General features: G+C 43.6%; 2 protein-coding genes across 18 annotated transcripts; both read right to left on the reverse strand.

Moving 5' to 3' along the window:
* Window positions 1-884: 884 nt before the first annotated feature.
* On the reverse strand, window positions 885-5,451 carry LOC125542936. 16 transcript variants are annotated; one of them, XR_007298200.1, is made up of 8 exons: window positions 5,114-5,450; window positions 4,412-4,886; window positions 4,038-4,298; window positions 3,884-3,933; window positions 3,445-3,601; window positions 3,288-3,369; window positions 1,821-2,650; window positions 1,428-1,731 (listed from the first exon to the last, which is right to left on the reverse strand). XR_007298200.1 is itself a non-coding variant. In XM_048706159.1 (7 exons), the coding sequence occupies exons 2-6, from the start codon at window positions 4,783-4,785 to the stop codon at window positions 3,531-3,533; spliced, it is 558 nt and encodes a 185-aa protein (XP_048562116.1). In that variant the 5' UTR covers window positions 4,786-4,886; window positions 5,114-5,451; the 3' UTR covers window positions 885-1,291; window positions 3,445-3,530. The 16 variants fall into 16 exon arrangements, 5 of the variants coding, with proteins under 5 accessions (XP_048562116.1, XP_048562115.1, XP_048562117.1 ...); XM_048706159.1 differs by lacking the exons at window positions 1,428-1,731; window positions 1,821-2,650; window positions 3,288-3,369 and adding an exon at window positions 885-1,291 and having other exon boundaries at window positions 3,445-3,604; window positions 3,884-3,920; window positions 4,412-4,424; window positions 4,613-4,886; window positions 5,114-5,451; XR_007298198.1 differs by having other exon boundaries at window positions 1,821-3,601; window positions 4,412-4,786; window positions 4,854-4,886; window positions 5,114-5,451.
* Window positions 5,452-6,279: 828 nt separating this feature from the next.
* On the reverse strand, window positions 6,280-21,103 carry LOC125542939 (ATP-dependent RNA helicase DEAH11, chloroplastic-like). 2 transcript variants are annotated; one of them, XM_048706162.1, is made up of 6 exons: window positions 20,150-21,103; window positions 16,587-19,740; window positions 11,882-13,430; window positions 11,671-11,786; window positions 8,357-8,497; window positions 6,280-7,407 (listed from the first exon to the last, which is right to left on the reverse strand). In XM_048706162.1, exons 1-3 carry the CDS (start codon window positions 20,954-20,956, stop codon window positions 12,148-12,150), a joined length of 5,244 nt encoding a protein of 1,747 aa, XP_048562119.1. In that variant the 5' UTR covers window positions 20,957-21,103; the 3' UTR covers window positions 6,280-7,407; window positions 8,357-8,497; window positions 11,671-11,786; window positions 11,882-12,147. The 2 variants fall into 2 exon arrangements, with proteins under 2 accessions (XP_048562119.1, XP_048562120.1); XM_048706163.1 differs by lacking the exon at window positions 11,671-11,786.
* Window positions 21,104-22,709: the final 1,606 nt, after the last annotated feature.

Genomic DNA, 22,709 nt, shown 5'->3' on the forward strand with positions numbered 1-22,709 from the left:
AGCCGTCATCACAAATCCGCTAGATATCTGTGAGCAAGAGTGCACTATTCCATTTTCTTGACAACACAAGTGAAGTGGGTACAATAACGCTCAATATCGAGGCACCACCCCTGGTTGGCTCTAGTCTCTAGAATGCGTACATCACACCATCTTCTCCAGGCCACAAAATCCTGTGCCCTCGAATATTGTTTCTTTCTCTGGCTTACCTTGCAACGCCGGTGCTGCTCGCTGCAGAATGCTAGACCGTCGATCCGCCTTTTGGATATAAATTAGGAAAAGTGCCCGTGCGTTGCAACGGGAGAATACAGTAAATGTATCACACGCTACTGAGCAAATGCTAGAGTCCAATTAAAATGTATAATTGTGTTTTATTTTCACTTGGTCACGTAATATTTGAAAGAAAACTAACAAAATATCAAACCTGCAGTTTCTTAACCAACATGCATACAGACTACTGGATATTGAACAACAGTTGTACCTGAAGTTGATGGGCAGCAATTTGTGGCTCCAATTTAACCATCCAAGCTACTATATGAAAGATCATGAGTTTGTCAAGTAGAAAATCTTTTCTGATGCAACATTATTCCCTGATTGCTATGGTTGTTGGAGGTTGCCTCTACCATCAACCAATCCAAAGAGATGTGAGGCTGGATCTTGTGGTCACACGGTTGGTCAGGCAACTGGGGTGTAGGTGTGTAGCACCATCTCCGGTTTTTATAATTTCGCAAACGATAAAGATAATCTGAAAGGCAAGACTCCATCTACGGCTTTGATGTTGGACGCAAAGTTTGATGGTGCGAACTTGATAGAAGTTGTCATTTTTAAAGGCCTATGCTGTTGGTGCATGTTTCAAAGGTAACAGAAACATAACTACACATGTTAATTGGTTTTATACCACACTGTTTTGTTCATTGTTTTCATTGCTTCCAAATACTGACCCTTTCATATGTACCCTTACATTGATCATAGACAGACATAAAATGCTTGTTTATTCACCAGTGTATTGTTGTGATTTCTCCCAAATACAAACCCTTTGAGATATAATTTTGCTCCAAGCATGTTTCATTATGAACATGAAGATAAACACTTCTCTTCGAAATACTTTCAGGCACGAACTTCACAAACGCTGCCAATTTTGGAAAAGCCGAAAGCCCTCAATTCTTTTTGAAAAGCTGATGTCAAAGCTGCAATCTTTAAGAACGTCGTCTTGCCAGGACCAACCTTCGACGATGCTAATATGAAGGACGTTGATTTCGAGGGCACACTCACTGGCTACATTGACCTTCAGAAGCTATGCAAAAACAACAAAATCAATTAAGGCACAAGATTTGAGCTGGGATGCAACATTAAATCATAGACATGTTTATGGCAGCATCGGCATCCTCCAACATAATTAGTAAGCAAGTCTGTTATAGAGCACAAGCAGGTTGACAACAACTGCCCTTTTACTCCCCTTGAAAATATGTATGTACAACCCTCTGCAATACATACCACAGCTGCAGTCGATCTGTACAAACACAATTTACACGGAAGGAAGTTTCCCATGATTTTCTTTGTAGATGTATGGTTCACAATTCGGCAACAGCATGCCATCACTTATATATGATGCATGAGTTGGATGGCATGCATTCTGAACTCAGTACCAATGTACACACAGGAAGTGATCAGACCCTATAGTACTATGTGCGTTTGCTTGACAACATTATTTGCCTCCTCCTGGGTTGGTTTGTCCTGCCATTATGAAAAGGAAGTTTAGGTTATTGATGCTATAGGTATAGAGGGAGAGCAGGTGTAGAGAGAGAATTTTGAGCAATGCAGACCTTGCAACAGTGCAGTACGGGGTGGGCCTCCACGCGTCGGAACGAAGCTAGGTACAGTCCCTATTGATATCGGTGTGTGACGTAACTGGTGAGGAGGATAGAGAGGTACTGATGCTAGCCGCCATAACGGTGCAGATGAGCAGATGAACCCGGGTAGGGGATCAGATGGTGGTGGAGGAGCTCGTGGTTGTCTGCCCCAGTGGCACCTCAAGGCAGAGCTCGCTCCCTCGCGCCGCTGCTGCGGCAATCGCTTGCTTGCTCCTAGAGAAAGGAGCACAGCGGCAATCGCTTGCTTGCTCCTAGAGAAAGGAGCACAGGGTGCAGGGTCGGCTCCAGGACAGACGGATCCAACCCTGGGGAGCTCGTGGTAGCCGGATCCCAATGGCGTCACTTGCTCCGAGAGAAACCAACGGAGCCTGCAAGATTGGTTCCGGTACCTACGGATCTGACGCTGGGAGCCCGTGGTGGCCGGATCCCGACGGCGGCGAGCCTTCGTTGCACATGCCCAGGTTCTGTCAAGCAGCACGTTCGGAGTCTCGGAAAGGCCCTTGCCGCCGACATCAATGTTTTGCTTCTCTCGTCCGCATCCACGGGATCCACACCCCACTCCGCTCCTCTCCCCCAAGCCACCGAAGACGATATTTATGAGAGGGGTTAGGGAAGGCGGAGAGGATGCAGAGTTCGACTCTGACTAAGAGTTCTCCTCTTGAGGGATGACGCACGTATATATACGAAAATTCAGTAACAGGATTGCTTCGTTCCAGTTTTCTTTGTCTCTTGATCGCAGGAAAGCAGATCTATCAACAATTGTATTTCCAGGACAGAATGCCCTACAAAAGTTATAACCATTGTTCTTTGATCTATTTGAATTGATAGTTCATCAAGCTAAATTCAGGACCTTGATTAAGAAACACAGATACCATACTGACTGTGTTCTATCTTGTTCACAAATTTTCTCATCTCCACCTTAGAAAAATTCTATTATAGTTTATTAAACAATACTTTTCAGTTTTGTATTGTAAGAAAGAAAGCCAATACACTTCAACGACAGAGGAAGGTAGAAAATATTTTGCAAAAACAGAGTGTCTGATTGTGCTTCGTCCCTGGTTTTAACTCTTGAATGTAAAGAAGTGAAACAACTTGCCCGGTGAAGCTATTTCACATTTAACACTGACCCAGGACCTTTAAGCTACGTGAAGCAACCATGATGTATATCTTGCCTTCAGCATGATCAAATTATATCAACTGAAAAAACTACACACACCAATTGCCAAAGCCAAACTTACCATTATTTCAGTCAGAAATGCAGAACATATACGTATCAGATTACCGAATGAATTACTATCCCTGATGGTAGACAAAGGAAACTGCTCACAGAACAATTCGTACTATGATACTATGGGCATATACTAAAGCATTTTGAGAAGCATAGAACTAAGCAAAGAGACCATGAATCTATTTTGATACCCTTCTTCTGAAGCTATCATTTCAGGTATCAAAATTTTGATGTGTGATCTGGTGTCCGAAGTAGATTTGAATGCTAGCATACCTGAAAATCAACATTTTTTCTATTTGGACCTTTTTTAAGTAGGTAAGTATTTTTCGGATAACAACTTCGCTTTACCTCAAAATTGATCAACCGATGTGCCAACGAATAGAACTATAGAATTCAGTAAAGTATGTGCTTATGTAATCCCAGATCCTTGCGATTCAAACAGTAAACTTCCAATGATGGGACTGCCTCTCACGTCCTTTAGCAGCGGAACTCCATCGATTAAATCCTGCTGATGTAAAAAGAGAATGTGATTACTACAGGATAGTTATAGATTAGCCACCAAGAAAAAAAAGGCAAATACAAAAGGAAAAATAAAGCTGGAATATTTATCCATTGCTTAGTGTAAAGAGAAAGCACATGCAACCATGCATTTTTTATCAATTATAATTGTTTCTACTGGTTTCCCTTCTCCAAATAACCTGGCAAATTGTACAAACAGACTAAACATATACAAATTATTGATAGCTCAGTTCATGCCTAACAGAGACCCATCGCCGACCCGACGCACCTTGAGACAGATCTTCCTTTGTTTCTTGACTGATATGCTGCATAAAAGTTCTGTTTACCATCCATAGTAATTAGATTTCGAACAAAGTAACCAGGCAATTAAGCATATACTATCTCTACATACTATCTCTACAGTGACTCGTAACATTATATACCTGTAGAGCTTCTTCATATACAACTCCCTCATTGCAACCAAGAGATCTATTTTCCACATTTGGATGGCTTTGCATGCCAAAGCCATTAAAAACTTCAGCATCATTAACTGGATTAGAGGACAGCATTGACGGAGGAAACATCCCATATGTATGCAGTGCCAAAGCCATTGAAAACTTCAGCATCATTAACTGGATTAAAGGACGGCATTGACGGAGGAAACATCCCATATGTATGCAGGTGTCCATATCTGTAGCCATCATCTGACAATTTGAACAGGGGAAAAGGTTAATCTTGCTAGTCACAGGCCGCACCAGTGTCTTTTTAACAATTACTAATTGTCAGAGCTAATCAAGGATAAATCTACTGTACCCACCATCATCATTTTCCTTCTCATATGAGGAATCATATAGCATCACCAAACAGTTTTGCACAAAGGAACAAATCCATCAGCTTCAAGTCATGTAGGGATGATAGCCACTGCTCACAAAAGTAGTTTCACTGGACACAACAACTGAGAAAAAGTATCTAACATGTAAGATATCATCTTACTGCAACCAGTAGACCGGGCCACTACCTTCTACATAGGGTCCTTCTCAATCCAAAATCCATGTACATCATCAGCGTACATGTCGCTGGCAACTGCACCCTCAAGGCCGTCCCAGCGATAGTTGCACCTTGATGCCATCTTTCTCGACCTGGATTATGCCCTTGCTCTACAGCACCAGGTACCTTGCTCGATCCTGGCATTCTTCAAGTGTTTACATGAATTTTAAAAAATTGTTCAAGAAGTTGGCTTCATATGATATGATACATACATGTGTACATCTCCAAGTGCATGATGTCACAACCTATCATCATCCAATGATCAAGAAGTGAGTATTTATATCACAATGTTAGCTCAAGACATGGCTGAATGGATCCTAATTTTTCATACTCAAACTATCCTAATTTACCTGCACCATGTATCCTACTTTGTCATGAACAGATGCAAATTTCAGATGACTCACTGTTGACACCACAACCTTAACTCACAGATTTCAATTTACCAATCAGGTTTCAGGGGAAGAAGACTCACCGTGGGCGGCCAAAGAGGGAACCAATCCAAAGTGGCGGTGGGGAGGCGAGCCACTTCGCCGGGGCGTCCGCGGCCCGGTTTCTTCGGCAGGGGCGGCAGAGGGAGATGGTGGCCCCCGTCAGATTCAGCCGCCTCAACCTCGGGGGACGACCGCGAGCGCTAAATCTGGTCTGTTGGAGCCCCTTTTTTCAGGATGAATTGGTCTCTGGTCACAGCGACGGCGCCTGTACCACCGCCTCAACAGAGCCGGCGACCGCCTCTCTCACCTGGCGCTCCTTCCCCTTCCCCCTCCCTCCCTCCCTCCCTCCCTTCCCCTTCCCCTTCCCCTTCCCCTTCCCCTCCCTCCCTTCCCCTTCCCCTTCCCCTCTCCCTCCCTCAACCTCCCTCCTCTCCTCCCCTTAAACGCACCATTCTTATTCCTCTTCCCCTCCCCTTTTCTACCCTCCTCCTCTTCCGTTCCGCCTTCCCCTCCCGCCCCCCCGACTCCTCCCTCCCTCTCTCTCCTCTCTCTCTCTCGGGATGAGCAGGACGCCGCCGCCGCCATCGCCACCGGAGCAAGCCGCAGATCCCACGACGCCGCGGCCAGATTCGCCCGTCTTCCTCGCGCAACAGAATGTTTTCTCACTTAAAAAGGACCGCGCATTGAATACTGGAAAATATAGGGTCTCTCTCGCACAATTCCAAAACGAAACGTTTTTTCACTTAAGAAAGGACTGCGGTTTTATTATCAAAAAGTATAGCGACTTTTTTGCAAAATGCCCGATGATGTACTCCCTCCCTCCCTCCCTCCCTCTCTCTCTCTCTCTCTCTCTCTCGGGATGAGCAGGACGCCGCCGCCGCCATCGCCACCGGAGCAAGCCGCAGATCCCACGACGCCGCGGCCAGATTCGCCCGTCTTCCTCGCGCAACAGAATGTTTTCTCACTTAAAAAGGACCGCGCATTGAATACTGGAAAATATAGGGTCTTTCTCGCACAATTCCAAAACGAAACGTTTTTTTCACTTAAGAAAGGACTGCGGTTTTATTATCAAAAAGTATAGTGACTTTTTTGCAAAATGCCCGATGATGTACGACCAGAAGCAGTCGATGGTTTATTATTAGGGAGAGAAAAGATTCGGAAATTAGAAAGAACCTACCAGATATGGAAGTTTTCGTTAAAAAAACAGAACGACAATGGACCGGAGATGTATCAAAAATGGAGAACAAATTAACATGACAATAATCTGATCATGATAACTTTTAATAATAATAAACACAGTAAAGTAAAGTCAGCCTCTTCTCATCAACTTCAATAATCCCAAAACAGCACTCTGCTTACTACCAAAAGGAAGTAATGTAAGCGGCTGGCAGCAGTGAAAAGAAAGGAAAATATAACATGATTGCATTTGTAACTGAGCAGCCGTTTTCAGGAAAGAAGACAATTGCACTAGGTATATGACTGAAAACTGTATGGAAAGATTAGGAAGGAATGCTAATTGACGTTTCATTTCTTTTTTCTTTTCATGAAAGAAGACAATTGCCCTGGTATCATATATATTGAAGAATTCACCTTCCGTTAGCCTTTTCTTACTGGATCCAGAAAAGTTCTCTTTGTGCAACGTGTAGTCACTTTGCACGCTCCTTTATAATTACTCCCTCCGTTCCAGAATATAAGGTGTATTGGTTTCCGTGCAAGTCAACCATGTGAATGTTTGACCAAGATTATAGAATAAAATAACAATATCTGCAATGCCTAGTAGATAGTAAAATCTGAAACTACTTATGATGGATGAAATGATATAAATTTCGTAATGTGAATGTTGATATATTTTTCTAAAAACTCGGTCAAACTTGCACTTGTTTGACTTTTCAAAAAACAAATACACCTTATATAAAGGAACGGAGGTAGTATAACACATACAAAACTAGAAACTTAATTTTAACTATTGTAGTTAAATTCAATTATAAAATCAGTATTAGAGAGCTGAATAACAAATTTGTAGAAGGGGTGATGTTTTTATTTCTTATTTCAATGTGATCAGCAAACAAATGTGTATAACCCACAGTCAAAGGAGAGCACAATTTAATGTTCACTTCAGAAATAAATTGTTATAATCCACATTTGTAGAAGAGCAAATTTAATCTTACCATCTAGCAAACAAAACCTGCAGCGTGAATCATTGCCACAGACTCCATCCCCGCAACTGCATGCACCCTCAAGCCATCAAGCAGTCAAGCATGCCAGGGAAAAGGCCTGACTTAGAACTGCAAATTAGAACTGCAAAACTGTGGTACTCCCTCCTGTCCTTTTTACTCTGTATATAAGAATTGTCCGAAGTCAAACTTCATAAAGTTTGACCATATTTATATGAAAAAAATATCAACATCTACAATACTAAAGTTATACAATATGAAAATTAAATTCATCACACATCTAATGATATGGATTTCATATTCTGAATGTTGGTATTTTTTCTATAAAGTTGGTCAAACTTTACAAAGTTTGACTTCACACAAACCTTAGTACTCCCTCCATTCCTAAATATTTGTTTTTTAGAGGTTTCAGATGGTGACTACATACGGAGCAAAATGAGTGAATCTACACTCTAAAATATGTCTATATACATCCGTATGTGGTGACCATTTGAAATCTCTAGAAAGACAAATATTTAGGAACGGAGGGAGTATATGCAGAGTAAAAAGGACAGGAGAGTACAGAATTTGCCATAGATTGTCAAAGAGAATTCTGTGGTCCTTTCATTCAAATGGTCTAAAACAAAGTATTGATGTGAAAGAACATAAACATGCAGTAATCCATTGGTATAAATGGGATTGCAATATGAATCCTACATACAAGCAGAGTATAAGCTAGCAGATTTGCTAGGCAGGCCATAACTCTACCTTAATCCTACATACAAGCAGACAATCAGCTAACAGATTTCCTAGAAGTTTCTTCAGTACATGATGCAATCTCAACACACGACTATGCATATGCACAGCTATAGTATATAACTATATATTGACAAATTAACTATCAGAAATAATGAGATGGGATATTCATCCAGCACACAATTCAAACAGTAACAACATAATTGGGAAGAACATAGCAGCAATGAAAATGAGGATCAGAGGAATGGGCATAACACCTCGTTCCTACGTCTACACAATACAGCATAGTTCTAGTGACCTTGCTCAACATTTAATTAAAAAAATCTGCCAATAGCAAGCAAAAAAAATAAACATTACAGAACGTTTAGATCTCACCTCACGTTTCTAACACCTGAACTGCTTCCTGGATATAGAGCATCAGAGTTATAAGAGCCAAGAGATGATACATTCTGTATCTGTCATTCTGCCCGTTCTCAATCTTTGAGCGACCGGTTGAAATCCCTTTATCTGTTAGGGCTGCAAAACAGTACCAAAACTATTTACTTTAGATCATATATGAAGCTGCTTTCTGGGTATCTATTACCACAATCTATAAAGCAGGCCATGAGATTCCGAACTAATGAGCAAAATAAGATTGTCTGTTGAGTTCACCTGAGGGGAATCTACCGATCAACATAGAAATGCCCAACCTACCAATATGTAGACACGTCCATCAAATAAGCACCACGCAATTTAACAATACCATAAGATGCAACTCCAAAGACTAGCTAACCATCTTTTACTTGCCAGAAACTTGACTACTGTTTCTAAGAACTGACAGAAAAAGGTGAAACCAACCCCTACGTATTTAACATTATCTCTATTTTCTAATCCACCAACATTTGACTAATCTCCCAAGCTTTAAGCCTGTAATCTATATATTACTGGTCAAGTTGTAATGTGCCCCTTGTTCATATGATCAAGTCAGCAATTAATGGGAGAAGTCAGGGAAAATAACTAATGTACATAATACAAGAACACCATACTTAAACGGAAGGATGCCCGGGTCTAGGCTTGGCTTCTTTTCAATCCCTATACTTCGGTAAATCAACAACAACAACAAAGCCTTTAGTCCCAAACAAGTTGGGGTAGGCTAGAGGTGAAACCCATAAGATCTCGCAACCAACTCATGGCTCTGGCACATGGATAGCAAGCTTCCACGCACCCCTGTCCATAGCTAGCTCTTTGTGATACTCCAATCCTTCAGGTCTCTCTTAACGGACTCCTCCCATGTCAAATTCGGTCTACCCCGCCCTCTCTTGACATTCTCCGCACGCTTTAGCCGTCCGCTATGCACTGGAGCTTTTGGAGGCCTGCGCTGAATATGCCCAAACCATCTCAGACGATGTTGGACAAGCTTCTCCTCAATTGGTGCTACCCCAACTCTATCTCGTATATTATCATTCCGGACTCGATCCTTCCTCGTGTGGCCACACATCCATCTCAACATACGCATCTCCGCCACACCTAATTGTTGAACATGTCGCCTTTTAGTCGGCCAACACTCCGCGCCATACAACATTGCGGGTCGAACCGCCGTCCTGTAGAACTTGCCTTTTAGCTTTTGTGGCACTCTCTTGTCACAGAGAATGCCAGAAGCTTGGCGCCACTTCATCCATCCGGCTTTGATTCGATGGTTCACATCTTCATCAATACCCCCATCCTCCTGCAACATTGACCCCAAATACCGAAAGGTGTCCTTTCGAGGTACCACCTGGCCATCAAGGCTAACCTCCTCCTCCTCACACCTAGTAGTACTGAAACCACACATCATGTACTCGGTTTTAGTTCTACTAAGCCTAAACCCTTCCGATTCCAAGGTTTGTCTCCATAACTCTAACTTCCTATTTACCCCCGTCCGACTATCGTCAACTAGCACCACATCATCCGCAAAGAGCATACACCATGGATATCTCCTTGTATATCCCTTGTGACCTCATCCATCACCAACGTAAAAAGATAAGGGCTCAAAGCTGACCCCTGATGCAGTCCTATCTCAATCGGGAAGTCATCGGTGTCGACATCACTTGTTCGAACACTTGTCACAACATTATCGTACATGTCCTTGATGAGGGTAATGTACTTTGCTGGGACTTTGTGTTTCTCCAAGGCCCACCACATGACATTCCGCGGTATCTTATCATAGGCCTTCTCCAAGTCAATGAACACCATATGCAAGTCCTTCTTTTGCTCCCTATATCTCTCCATAAGTTGTCGTACCAAGAAAATGGCTTCCATGGTCGACCTCCCAGGCATGAAATCAAACTGATTTTTGGTCACGCTTGTCGTTCTTCTTAAGCGGTGCTCAATGACTCTCTCCCATAGCTTCATTGTATGGCTCATCAGCTTAATTCCACGGTAATTAGTACAACTCTGAACATCCCCCTTGTTCTTGAAGATTGGTACTAATATACTCCGTCTCCATTCTTCTGGCATCTTGTTTGCCTGAAAAATGAGGTTGAAAAGCTTGGTTAGCCATACTATTGCTATGTCCCCGAGGCCTTTCCACACCTCAATGGGGATGCAATCAGGGCCCATCGCCTTGCCTCCTTTCATCCTTTTTAAAGCCTCCTTCACCTCAGACTCCTGGATTCGCCGCACAAAACGCATGCTGGTCTCATCAAAGGAGTCGTCTAGTCCAATGGTAGAACTCTCATTCTCCCCATTGAACAGCTTGTCGAAGTACTCCCGCCATCTATGCTTAATCTCCTCGTCCTTCACCAAGAGTTGGCCTGCTCCGTCCTTGATGCATTTGACTTGGCCAATGTCCCTCGTCTTCCTCTCTCGGATCTTGGCCATCTTATAGATGTCCCTTTCACCTTCCTTCGTGCCTAACCGTTGGTAGAGGTCCTCATATGCCCGACCCCTTGCTTCACCAACAGCTCGCTTTGCGGCCTTCTTCGCCATCTTATACTTCTCTATGTTGTCTGCACTCCTATCCAGGTATAGGCGTCTGAAGCAATCTTTCTTCTCTTTAATCGCCTTCTGGACGTCATCATTCCACCACCAGGTATCCTTATCTTCGCTTCTCCTTCCCCTGGACACTCCAAACTCCTCCGAGGCCACCTTACGAATGCAAGTCGCCATCTTCATCCACACATTGTCCGCATCCCCTCCTTCCTCCCAAGGGCCCTCCTTCGGTAAATAATAAACTAAATTAAATTGTAATTGGAGATGCACCAAGACCTGTGCACAACTTTGCTAGTTAAAAACACAAAAAACTTTGCTAGTTCAAAACACAAAATCTAGAACCTGTACACTCAACGTAAGATCAAATAAAAAATGCTAAGCATTTACCAAGTAACTCAACAACTTGCCTTTTTTATTTCCAATGCGCTCTGCAACACATTTTAAAAAAATCTATGCTGCAATAAATACTAAGGTGGATTTTTTTAAAAGGTAAAAGCACCTACTTAAATTCAGAAACTTCAGTACAGAATAATTAAATGCAAACTAATCAGCAGGTTGCACAATTCCAAATTTGGGTTGATTACATGCTCTCTGTGAAGAGCTCAGTGCATCTTTAGAATTTGTATCCTTGATAGCTACCATTCCAGAAACCACACAAAAGAAAACCAGCATGCTCATCCCTAAGCACCACCAAAGCAACAAAAACAAAGAATTCGCAGAAGCAAAATCACATATCCAACCTCTAGAACGCTTATGCATTGCTGGGATACTGGAAGAGGGCTTCACTGGTTTTGAAAAGGAACTGTGCCCTTATTTCTTCAGAGCGTTCATCTCCCATTCACACATTTTCTTCAAACTAGCCAAAAATTGTATGAACTATGAAATAAGCATGAATCCAAAAATGGTACCATGGCATCAAACAACAAAGCCATCTGGGGAACAAACACTCACCCTTTGCAGCTTAGAGTGGATCAGCAGGGAATCAGGAGAGAAGCATTCAGCGAGACGTGGATACCTCCTGGATGCACCCCTACATGCACAGTTTATGGTTTTAATAATCGCAATACCTTCGCAGCTTGAGGATTACTGTATGCTTCAGCACCAACAATTCACGTATTTTGCCTAATGTGTCAATGTCCAAGGTTTGGCAACAGTTTGCTAACATACAGATTTTCCAGGAGGCAGGACTGCCATCAGTACAAATATACACCTAGGTTCTACACAATGTCCACAAAGGATTGGTGCGCAGATCTGAGATGGCCATAACACTCTTCGCTGCTCTTGAAGTTCGCCAAGCATGCCCAACAAATGTGGCAGCCGCATCTGCACTCAACATGGTTGCAGCCTTCAGCTTTTTCGATCGTGTATCCACAGGAAGGGCAGTTCTTCACATTCTCCTTCCCTTTGCGCCATTCAAGAAGTGTTGCGTCTGGGTCTTCCTTGTATTCTTTGTAAGCCTCACAGGATATGAAAGGATGATACTCAAGATGGCACTTGGTGCAGATCTCCACATAGCAAGCCCCACAGACAAAAGGTTTGGTCTCTGCATCTGGAGCTGCCACCTGGTAGATGGATCGGCAATCCGGTGTTGGGCAGAAACGGTATATTCCTGCCCTAGATGCAACAAATGCCCTTAAGGAAGCACTGAATAGGTCCTCCAGCTTCTCATTTGACACGAGGTGCTTCAGATCAACAATGAGGAATGGCTTCTTGCACCCAGTTTTGAGGCAACAAACAGGGAACCCATCATACGATTTTGTGGCAACTTCACACTGATCCACCAAGCAAGCCCGACAAAATATGTGCCCACACGATTCAAGCTTAAAAGGATCTTCCGTCTCACACAAGCAAATAGCGCATGCATCCATTGAAAGCTCATTGTCAGCCACCCTTTGATTATCATCTTTACTGCCTCCAACATTCTCTGACGGAAGGTGAACCGGGACATTGTGTTTAACTGAGGTTATCAGCTCAGAGATCATCCCCTCCACCCTTCGCTTATCCTCTTTACTGCCCCAAACTTTAAGTATGTGGCGGTGTTTATGTAACTCAACCTTTACCGAGGGCATCACAGTCTTGAATCCTTCCAGATCAACTCCAAAATTTTCTACTGTTTTCTTCATCAAGTCTGGAGGGAGGTTATGCCCACGAAGACAAATTTCAAGAGGCCGCTTCTCAAGGAGCTGTGGAAGTGCATGGACCAATTTAGCTTCAGCTTCAGCCATGTGATGCTGGTGTCCAAAGACTTTAATATTTAGACTTTGCCTGTCATACAAAATGTAAGTACCAGTTTCTTGTTCAATTGATTTCAAATGTGCTACACCATCACGGGATAAGAGCATCTGAACTGCACTTAATGTCAGATCAGGGTGGTCTATGGTTTTCCCTTTCATCAAAATCTCAAGCGGCCTTCTCAGATCTGCTATTGTTTTTGTGGCATTTGCAGTGAGCTTTACTCGGAAAATACCATTCTCGGTCTTCTCATAATTGTAAGACACACCTGCATAAAGTACACTGATTAAGACTTCGAACTTGCCAGCTGGTATAAAATTATGTGCTAAACATTCTTCTTGTACATAAGTTGGAACCTGATGAGTTTGCTGGTTTTGAAAACATCAATGAAGTAGCACACACATTAATTCGGTACAAAATTTACATTGATATTCGGAAACAGATGATGTTATGATTTTATCAGTGGAGATTCACATGTTAGCTGAGGGATCAGCTGACCCCACAGCTTTTTCTTAGTTTCATTCAGATGTGTGCAAAAAAGTAGAAAATTTCAGAGAGATTAATGCACTTGAACCCACAGCCTTTTTGTCACTGGCGCTGCCACTGGATTTTATGCTCTCATGAAGATATTGAGATAAAATAGACAATGAGTTATATAACTACTCATGTTCCCCGGTTCAAATTTATATGAGCCACAACTCATAATGGTTTTCTCCCTGGAGCAAGCGAAGACTTAGAAAAAATGTAATTGAGAAAAATGGCTTTGCCCCTAATATAGATTCTTTATTAGCTAATATAAATTCTTTGAAGAATGGTCACTGGCGCTGCCACTGGATTTTATGCTTCTCATGAAGATATTGAGATAAAATAGACAATGAGTTATATAACTACTCATGTTCCCCGGTTCAAATTTATATGAGCCACAACTCATAATGGTTTTCTCCCTGGAGCAAGCGAAGACTTAGAAAAAATGTAATTGAGAAAAATGGCTTTGCCCCTAATATAGATTCTTTATTAGCTAATATAAATTCTTTGAAGAATGGTCACTGGCGCTGCCACTGGATTTTATGCTTCTCATGAAGATATTGAGATAAAATAGACAATGAGTTATATAACTACTCATGTTCCCCGGTTCAAATTTATATGAGCCACAACTCATAATGGTTTTCTCCCTGGAGCAAGCGAAGACTTAGAAAAAATGTAATTGAGAAAAATGGCTTTGCCCCTAATATAGATTCTTTATTAGCTAATATAAATTCTTTGAAGAATGGTCATGTTTTTATATAATTAGTCTTTCTTTTGAGCTTGTCTATTACGGTACAAGAAAAATCAATCCTGTCACTCTTAAAGGACAGGTAAAAGGAATTCAAGCTAAGGGGCCTAATGAGGAAATTCCTTATTTGGCACTACATTAAAATGTGCTTCCCTATTTGGGCCAGGAAAGAAAATTCTTTCCTATTTCACACTGCCTCTAACTTGTATGCCTTTTATGACACTGTCGTCTATTTTGGCCACTAACGGTGTTAATAACACCTGAAAAGACGCTTTTGCCTCTAATGTAGTATGTGACCAAAATTTTGACTAAAGCACTGTGATGAATTTTGGAGGACCTTTAGATTTTTTCATGGTTACATGGACAGATGATACATACATACATTAGGTAGTACACGCACACATCCCCTAAAAAAAGGTAGTACACACAAACATTACATGCCAGCCAGGCGGCCACTAGTAGCAGTACACGACTACACGCCCCGACCAGACTGCAACGTGCGCACAAAGGTGCGCCATAAGGCGGAAGCTTAATTCCTCCTCCATCTCCCACACGTGCGCTTCCGGCAAGAACGATGGTCACGGTGGTGGCACAGCTGCTGGAGGAGGCACACGCTGGGGTTCGTGGCAGCGTATCAACCAGCACCCGGAGCTGGCATTCCAGGAACAGCACACCTCCGTGCTTGACGCTCTCTAGCTGTCCCCTACATCCGCGCTGTGGCACTGCAGCGCCGTAGACCAACCACGCAGATGAGCTCACCGACAGCAATTTGACACCCCCCCTCCCCCCCTCTCACCGACAGCCATTCGACACACATTAGGTAGTACACACACACATCCCCTAAAAAAAAGGTAGTACACGCAAACATTATATGCCGGCCACTAATAGCAGTACACGACTACACGCCCCGACCAGACTGCAACGTCCGCACAAAGGCGTGCCATAAGGTGGCAGCTTAATTCCTCCATCTCCCACACGTGCGCTTCCGGCAAGAACGATGGTCACGGTGGCGGCACAGCTGCTGGAGGAGGCACACGCTGGGATTCGTGGCAGCGTATCCACCAGCACCCGGAGCTGGCATTCCAGGAACAGCACACCTCCGTGCTTGACGCCCTAGCTGTCCCCTACATCTGCGCTGTGACACTGCAGCGCCGTAGACCGACCACACAGATGAGCTCACCGACAGCCATTCGACACCGCCCCCACACCCACACACACCCACACACCACCACCACCACCACCACCAGCGCGCTGCCGTTCCACGCAACACCACCCACCCCCAGACCCTGGACCTCCACCTCTCTTCACCAGTACCGCTGCCTCCGCCAACGGCCACGGACCGCGACCGGCGATACCTGCACCTCCTGTTTGTCGATCTGGCACTCCCGCTCAATGAGTTTGCACACCTGGCGGACGACCGTGCTGGAGGCAGAGGAGGACAGCAAGGACAAGGACACACAGGGGCAGGGGCAGGGTCGTGTGTGCACGCAGAGGCAGAGGAGGCGGTTGCAGAGGCTGTGCAGGCACTGCGCCGTAGGGCACGGGCGGCTGCTTCCAGCAGTACCAATGACCGCTTCAGTCCATCTTGGGTGGGGATTGGGGGAGAAATTGAAGGGGATGGATCAGTGGACAAAGAGTGGGAGGGAGAGAGCAACTTGGACGCGATGGCCTGTTTTTTTCTTCCTTTCTAGTACTGTACAGCCAGCGGTAGTTTCGTCCATGCAACAAAAAATGACAGGTCTTAGACCTTATATACTAGGGGTGGCTGACGGTGCCACGAAAGGCATGAAAATAAGATCTGGTGCCAAATAGGGAAAAAAAGTTTTTTCCAGGGTCAAACAGGGAAGTCATCACTATCCTAGTGTCAAATAAGGAAAGGTACTAAAGGCATGAAAAATCTTGAAGTTTCACAAAAAAGAAAACACTGCAACACCAGTAGCAGTAAGTTGCTCCCTAGGGAGATGAGGGTCCTAGATGAGTTTCCGGAAAAGATGGCTCACAAAGTCTGGCTACCTCATATAAAACTAAACTAAGTGAAAAAAGAAAGACAAAAAGGAATATGAAAGCAACCGCAACTGAGGAATGAGAGGTTCAACCAATAGAACAGTGAAAAAAATCAATGCATTTAGCGAATGAGGAATGCAGGCACACCTTTTTGGCTTCGGAAGCTCTCAAGCAGAGAAGTCACTTCCTGGCTGATAACATTGTAAACACGCACTGAACAGGACATAGTGCTATGAAATACATGCTTGCACTGTATTATCTGCCAAGGTTGACAACAAGGAAGAATACTTCCTTCAAGATGGTCCAGTGCTCTTGCAGCTTCTCGATGAAGATTTCCATCAAAAGTTAAAGTTGCTCTCATCATCGAGTCATTTTCCTCGGGAGGGAACACTTCAACACGGAAACTTTTTCCAGGAAAACTCTTGTTTGGCATGAATGGAGAAATTTCTCTAATCAGCACTTCTTCGCATACAGAAACAGAGGGGCTAGCTATAGTGGCTTCCTTGACCCTGAGCAGGCGGATATTAAGGATTCTCCTTGTTGTTGCGCTGCGAAAAGCATCATATAGTTCCCGCTCCGAGACATGCAATGGAATTCTTTCGACAAATACACAGTTCTCCTCCTTCGTACTAACCCTACAACTGATATACCTTCCATCGATTCCTAAGGCAAAGCAGTCATCTACAACAGATTGAGCTTCCCCACTGGCACATGTTACAAGTGCAAGGCCCCTGCTTTCCTTACGTGGCCAACATAATTTAGCTCTTACTGAAGGAAATCGTAAACCTTGATTATCAGGAGAACATACAGGAACTATTTTTAGAGAGGAACCATGAAATTCTACCCCGTTCAATTTTGACACAGCATCTTCAGCATTTTCAGGTTTGAGGAATGTAATCTTCCCCCATTTAGTTTCATCTGAGCCTAGCCTGAAATTTCCACTGGATTTATGAAAATTAGCAATACCGGAGACAAGACTATCCACCAAGCTAATAAGCTCCTTGTCATTGATGTCACTTGCATTTTGATGTAGAACCTCTACTGTCAGATATCTCTTCCCAAGTTCTAAATGTTTGACCTCAGCACCTGAGCCAAATAGTGCAATAGGAGAGCTGCCTGACCTCTCGGGAAATAAACTTCTCTCAAGGCACTCGTTCCTCATCAACTTACCTTCACATTCCATAGCATTGTTAACAATGCAAAAGACCTTTTCCATGTGCTGTGCGGTAGCAAATAACACGACTTCGTTATTGTTAAAGTTAACTTCAACAGTTACTCGGTCATCCTTGCAATCTTCCTTGAGATGTGAGATGATCTTCTGCTGATTTTGGCCAGATTTGCCAACAAATTTTGCCAGCAAGTTATTACCAAGCCCACTAATCACCTTTATCTGTAATTTATGTTTCTCCAGTTGCTGAATGGAAGACATTGGGTGAATTGCATACAAAGCATCATGATCAACAGCAGTTACGCATACCAGATATTGATTTGGGACGGATAAGATTTCTGAAAAGACCACCCAATCTGGCTTGGTACCATAATTGAGCAATGAGCATGAGGGATGAAGGTTCACAATCTGATCTGTTGAAATCACCTGGTAACCAAACCTTTCATGTCCTAAAAACATATCAAGATTACCTGCAAGAGATGACAAGATAATTCTTTTTAGCAACTTATCATGCTCGCTGGGAGCCTCAGGATTCCAACACCAATAACTTGGGATTATAATTTTCAACTCATGCTTTAGACAATTTTCAAGTTCTGATATAGTTTCCTGGCACCTCCTCATGGTTTTGGCATTGATGCTGTTCTGCCAACACCACATATTCCTGTTCTCATGCCCATCCTCCCATTTCTTATAAACAGCGAGTAGAGTGAACAGATCTCCATCTTGGTGACACAAACGGACTTTCTGAAGGTCAGCTTTGTGTTTCTCCTCATCAGTGCCCACTCTACAAAAGATGCTGCTAGAATTTGCCATAACAGCAGCTAAAACTACACCTTCCTTCCTCAAACCAAAACCAAAGCAATCAAGCATAATTTTTCCAAGCCTTGGCTCAATTCCCAATTTGACCAAGTGGCGTCCAGTATCAGTCAGCTCATAGCAATTACAATTACATTTGACAGCACCCAACTGTTCAAGGTTCTTCACAGCCATATTGATCGCTTCTGGATTTGGGGCATCAACAAACTCAAAATTCTGTGCATCTTTAACACCCAAAGCAAGTATTCTTAGAACAGCAGTGCCAAGATGAACTTTTTGGATTTCAGGTTCTTGATGCAGTTCCATCATACTGAAGTCGGCTTCGGAGTAAAGCCTATAACACTTCCCCACTCCCGTTCGACCTGCCCGGCCAGCGCGTTGATTAGCTGAACTTTGGGAAATCCAATTGACTTTCAGAACATTAAGACCACTGCTAGGCACAAATCTGCTGTCCTTGACCAGTCCAGAATCAACAACATACTTCACTTCTTTTATAGTAAGTGATGTTTCAGCTATATTGGTGCAGAAGATAATTTTTCTCATTCCAGAATAGCTTTTGAAAACACGACTCTGTTCCACAGGGGAAAGCTTTCCATGCATAGGAAGTACCACCGCACTTGCATCGGTGAAATTTTCACAGGCCCATTCAACTTCTAGCTGGGATGTCAAGAAAGCAAGGATGGCACCCTCTTCTTCATTCTTGTGGATGATGCTTACCTGCCTTATAACATCATTGACATAAGAAGCAGCAGCACAAGGACCACGCAAAGAGTTTGGCACAATATTGAAAGAAGCATCAACTGATACATCAGGTACATATTTAATTTCAACAGGAAAATTTCTCCCTTTCACATGGAATGTTTGGCAGCCATAAAAGTATTCAGCAAGTCTATTAGCATCAGCAGTGGCAGACATTATAATGAGTCGCAAATCCAACCTATCAAGCAGCTTCTTTTTGATCAAAGCTAAGAGAAGATCGGTGTTCAAGCTTCTTTCATGAGCTTCATCAACAATGATATAGGAAATGCCATTCAGGTCCGCATCATTCATACAGTGATATAAAAGACAACTATCTGTGCAAAATATAATCTTCGAACTGAAATTTTGATCATTCCAAAAGCTTGAATATGACGACACAAAATTGTCCGCATAGCAGCCCTTGCTTTCTTCATCTACTCTGTGTGCCAATGATAAAGCAGCAATTTTCCGAGGTTGCGTACAGACAATTGAATCATTACCAGAAAGACCCGAGTCAGCAAGAAACTGAACTAGTTGTGTGCTTTTCCCAGAACCAGTTTCCCCAATTAAGATCATAACCTGTAGAGAAGAAAGCTCGTATAATTAAACCTTGACTTTTGCATCAGCATGTTACGGCCGACAAATTCAAATAAACAAGTGAAACTAAATGGTGCACTGCAATATAATAACATGCACATGACAAAGCTCCACAGGCACGGCTCTTTCTCCTTGATTCTAAGCATGCAAATCCATAGCTGAAAATGCACACTGAGGCAGGCGCTTAAGCGTGCCTACATTATAGAAAAACTTCTGGCGCTTTATTACGCTAATTAAGCGTGCGCTACAGTCAGAAAAGCACAAGGCGGTGGCAAAACGCACAAACGCCTAGCGTTTTCTTTAACTTTGTGAATAATCATAAATTGTCAAATGGCTCGCACTGCATTGCAAATTTGCAATGCCATCACAAATAGAACTGCAGATAAGTCACCTGATTATTGAAAATGTGATTGAGAATCTTTCTGCGGTATGCGTAGATTGGTAGCCCCTCGTTGAGCCTCCTGCACTCACGCAGCATCATCATGTGCAACCTCACAAAGTCCACATCCTCTCCTTCCCCAATCCCAAACACATCCACCCCTTCTTCCTCATTCACTTCCTCCTCGTCATCCGTCCCATGTAACATGGCACGCCTTATCGAACTCATGGCTGCTTTGTACTCGGCAATTTTGGCATCTATCAATTCCTTCTCAGCCTCCAGTGTTCTCTTCTGGAGATTGAACTGATCGAAGTCGCGGAAGTTATTGTGACCGCGCAGGCGGCGTTTCACAGACTGGATGGAGACCGCGAGCTCAGCGGAGCGGGAGACGAGGCCGGAGTCGAGGAGGCGGGACGCGTGGGAGGCGAAGAGGGAGGCGACGAGGGGGTAGGCGTGGGAGGCGAGGGCGGCGTCGGGGAGGTGCGGGGTGAGGAGGTGGAGGCCGTCGAGGCGGAGCGACCAGAGCTCGCGCGCGGCGGCCGCGGCGGCGGGGAGGGAGCGGAAGAGGAGTCGGGCGGCCTGGCGGCCGGAGGAGCAGGCGGATAGGCTGTCGGGGGGCGGCGACTGGAGGCCCGCGACGAGGGCGTCGACCTCCGTGGCCGGCGGGGAGGAGGAGCTGGGGCCCGCGCGGAGGAGGATCACCGCGAACTGCCGCGCGTGCGGGGGCGGCTGGCGGGGCCGCTGCTGGCGGTGCAGGTGGGGAGGCGGCGAGACTCGGTCCGGCGGGCGGAAGGGGCGGCGGTCCTGAGACGGACGCATGGCGTCGGCGTGCGCTCCGAGGGTTTTGGAGGGTTTCGGCGATGGTTAGAATCGAGGTCGCGGGGGGAGCCCTGCCCTGGGTCGCCGGAGTCGGTGCGGTCGCTCTTCCAGGGGACGGGGCGAGATTCTGGTTCGAACTCGACTACTCCTCGTCTCCTCCGCTTCGACAGTTATGCTAAAACACATCTAGATCATAAGTATTGCACATTTAAGTCCTATGTCATTGATCTTATCATCTTCGTTTCAGTTTACAAGTCTTATGCGTATATCTAGATTGTCAATTTTATCATCTTAATATAATGTATATAACACAAAAATTATACCGTTTGAAAATAGAATATCAAAAGTTTATATTGGTATATTTTTTATAATATATAACTTGTATTAGGTTGGTCAAATTGACAACCTAGAAGTACACGCACGCCCGGTAAACTAAGAGAGAGGGAGTACATTGAGATTATTTTATATATACTTCAAAAGAAAAAGAAAAAAATAGAAATCATATCCGGCGAACGTCAGAATTTTCGTCCCTTCCGGCGAACCTGCTCGTTGCCATCAGATGTGTCGCACGGATCTTGAAGCACAGAGAGAAGACACATCAGCTTTGGAAACTCGTTTGCCGAGAACGAAAATGACATAAACGCTTCTCTGTCCAAATACACCTGCCCACTGCACTAGCTAGCACCTCAAGCGTCCACATGACTGACCTGAGTTTGAATCCTAGTTCTTTTTTTCTATTTTACTACTAGATGGCAAAGATATTATGCGAAAATTTATTTAGGTATATGGGAAGTTTTAAAAGTATATACTCTCTGCGTTTTCCTAAATATTTGTCTTTCTAGAGATTTTAACAAGTGACTACTGAAGAAAATATGCTCTAGAGGCAATAATAAAGTTGTTATTTATATTTTCTTATATCATGATAAATGTTTATTATTCATGCTAGAATTGTATTAACTGGAAACTTAGTATATGTGTGGATACATAGACAAATAAAGTGTTCCTAGTATGCCTCTATTTGACTAACTTGTTAATCAAAGATGGTTAAATTTCCTAACCATGGACATGTGTTGTCATTTGATGAACGGGATCACATCATTAGAGAATGATGTGATGGGCAAGACCCATCCGTTAGCTTAGCACTATAATCGTTTAGTTTATTGCTATTGCCTTTTTCATGACTTATACATGTTCCTACGACTATGAGATTATGCAACTCCCGAATACCGGAGGAACAACTTGTGTGCTATTAAACATCACAACATAACTGAGTGATTATAAAGATGCTCCACAAGTGTCTCTGATGGTGTTTGTTGAGTTGGCATAGATCGAGATCAGGATTTGTCACTCAGTGTTTCGGAGAGGTATCTCTGGGCCCTCTCGGTAATGAACATCACTATAAGCCTTGCAAACAATGTAATTAATGAGTTAATTACGGGATGATGCATTACGGAACGAGTAAAGAGACTTGCCGGTAACGAGATTGAACTAGGTATGATGATACCGTTGATCGAATCTCGAGCAAGTAATATACCGATGACAAAGGGAACAACGTATGTTGTTATGCGGTTTGACCGTTAAAGATCTTCGTAGAATATGTAGGAGCCAATATGAGCATCCAGGTTCCGCTATTGGTTATTGACCGGAGATGAGTCTCGGTTATGTCTACATAGTTCTCGAACCCGTAGGGTCCGCACGCTTAACGTTCGATAACGATTTGTATTATGAGTTATGTGATTTGATGCACCGAAGG

This window comes from Triticum urartu, chromosome 3 (genome assembly GCF_003073215.2).
Source record: "Triticum urartu cultivar G1812 chromosome 3, Tu2.1, whole genome shotgun sequence".
NCBI lineage: Eukaryota > Viridiplantae > Streptophyta > Magnoliopsida > Poales > Poaceae > Triticum > Triticum urartu.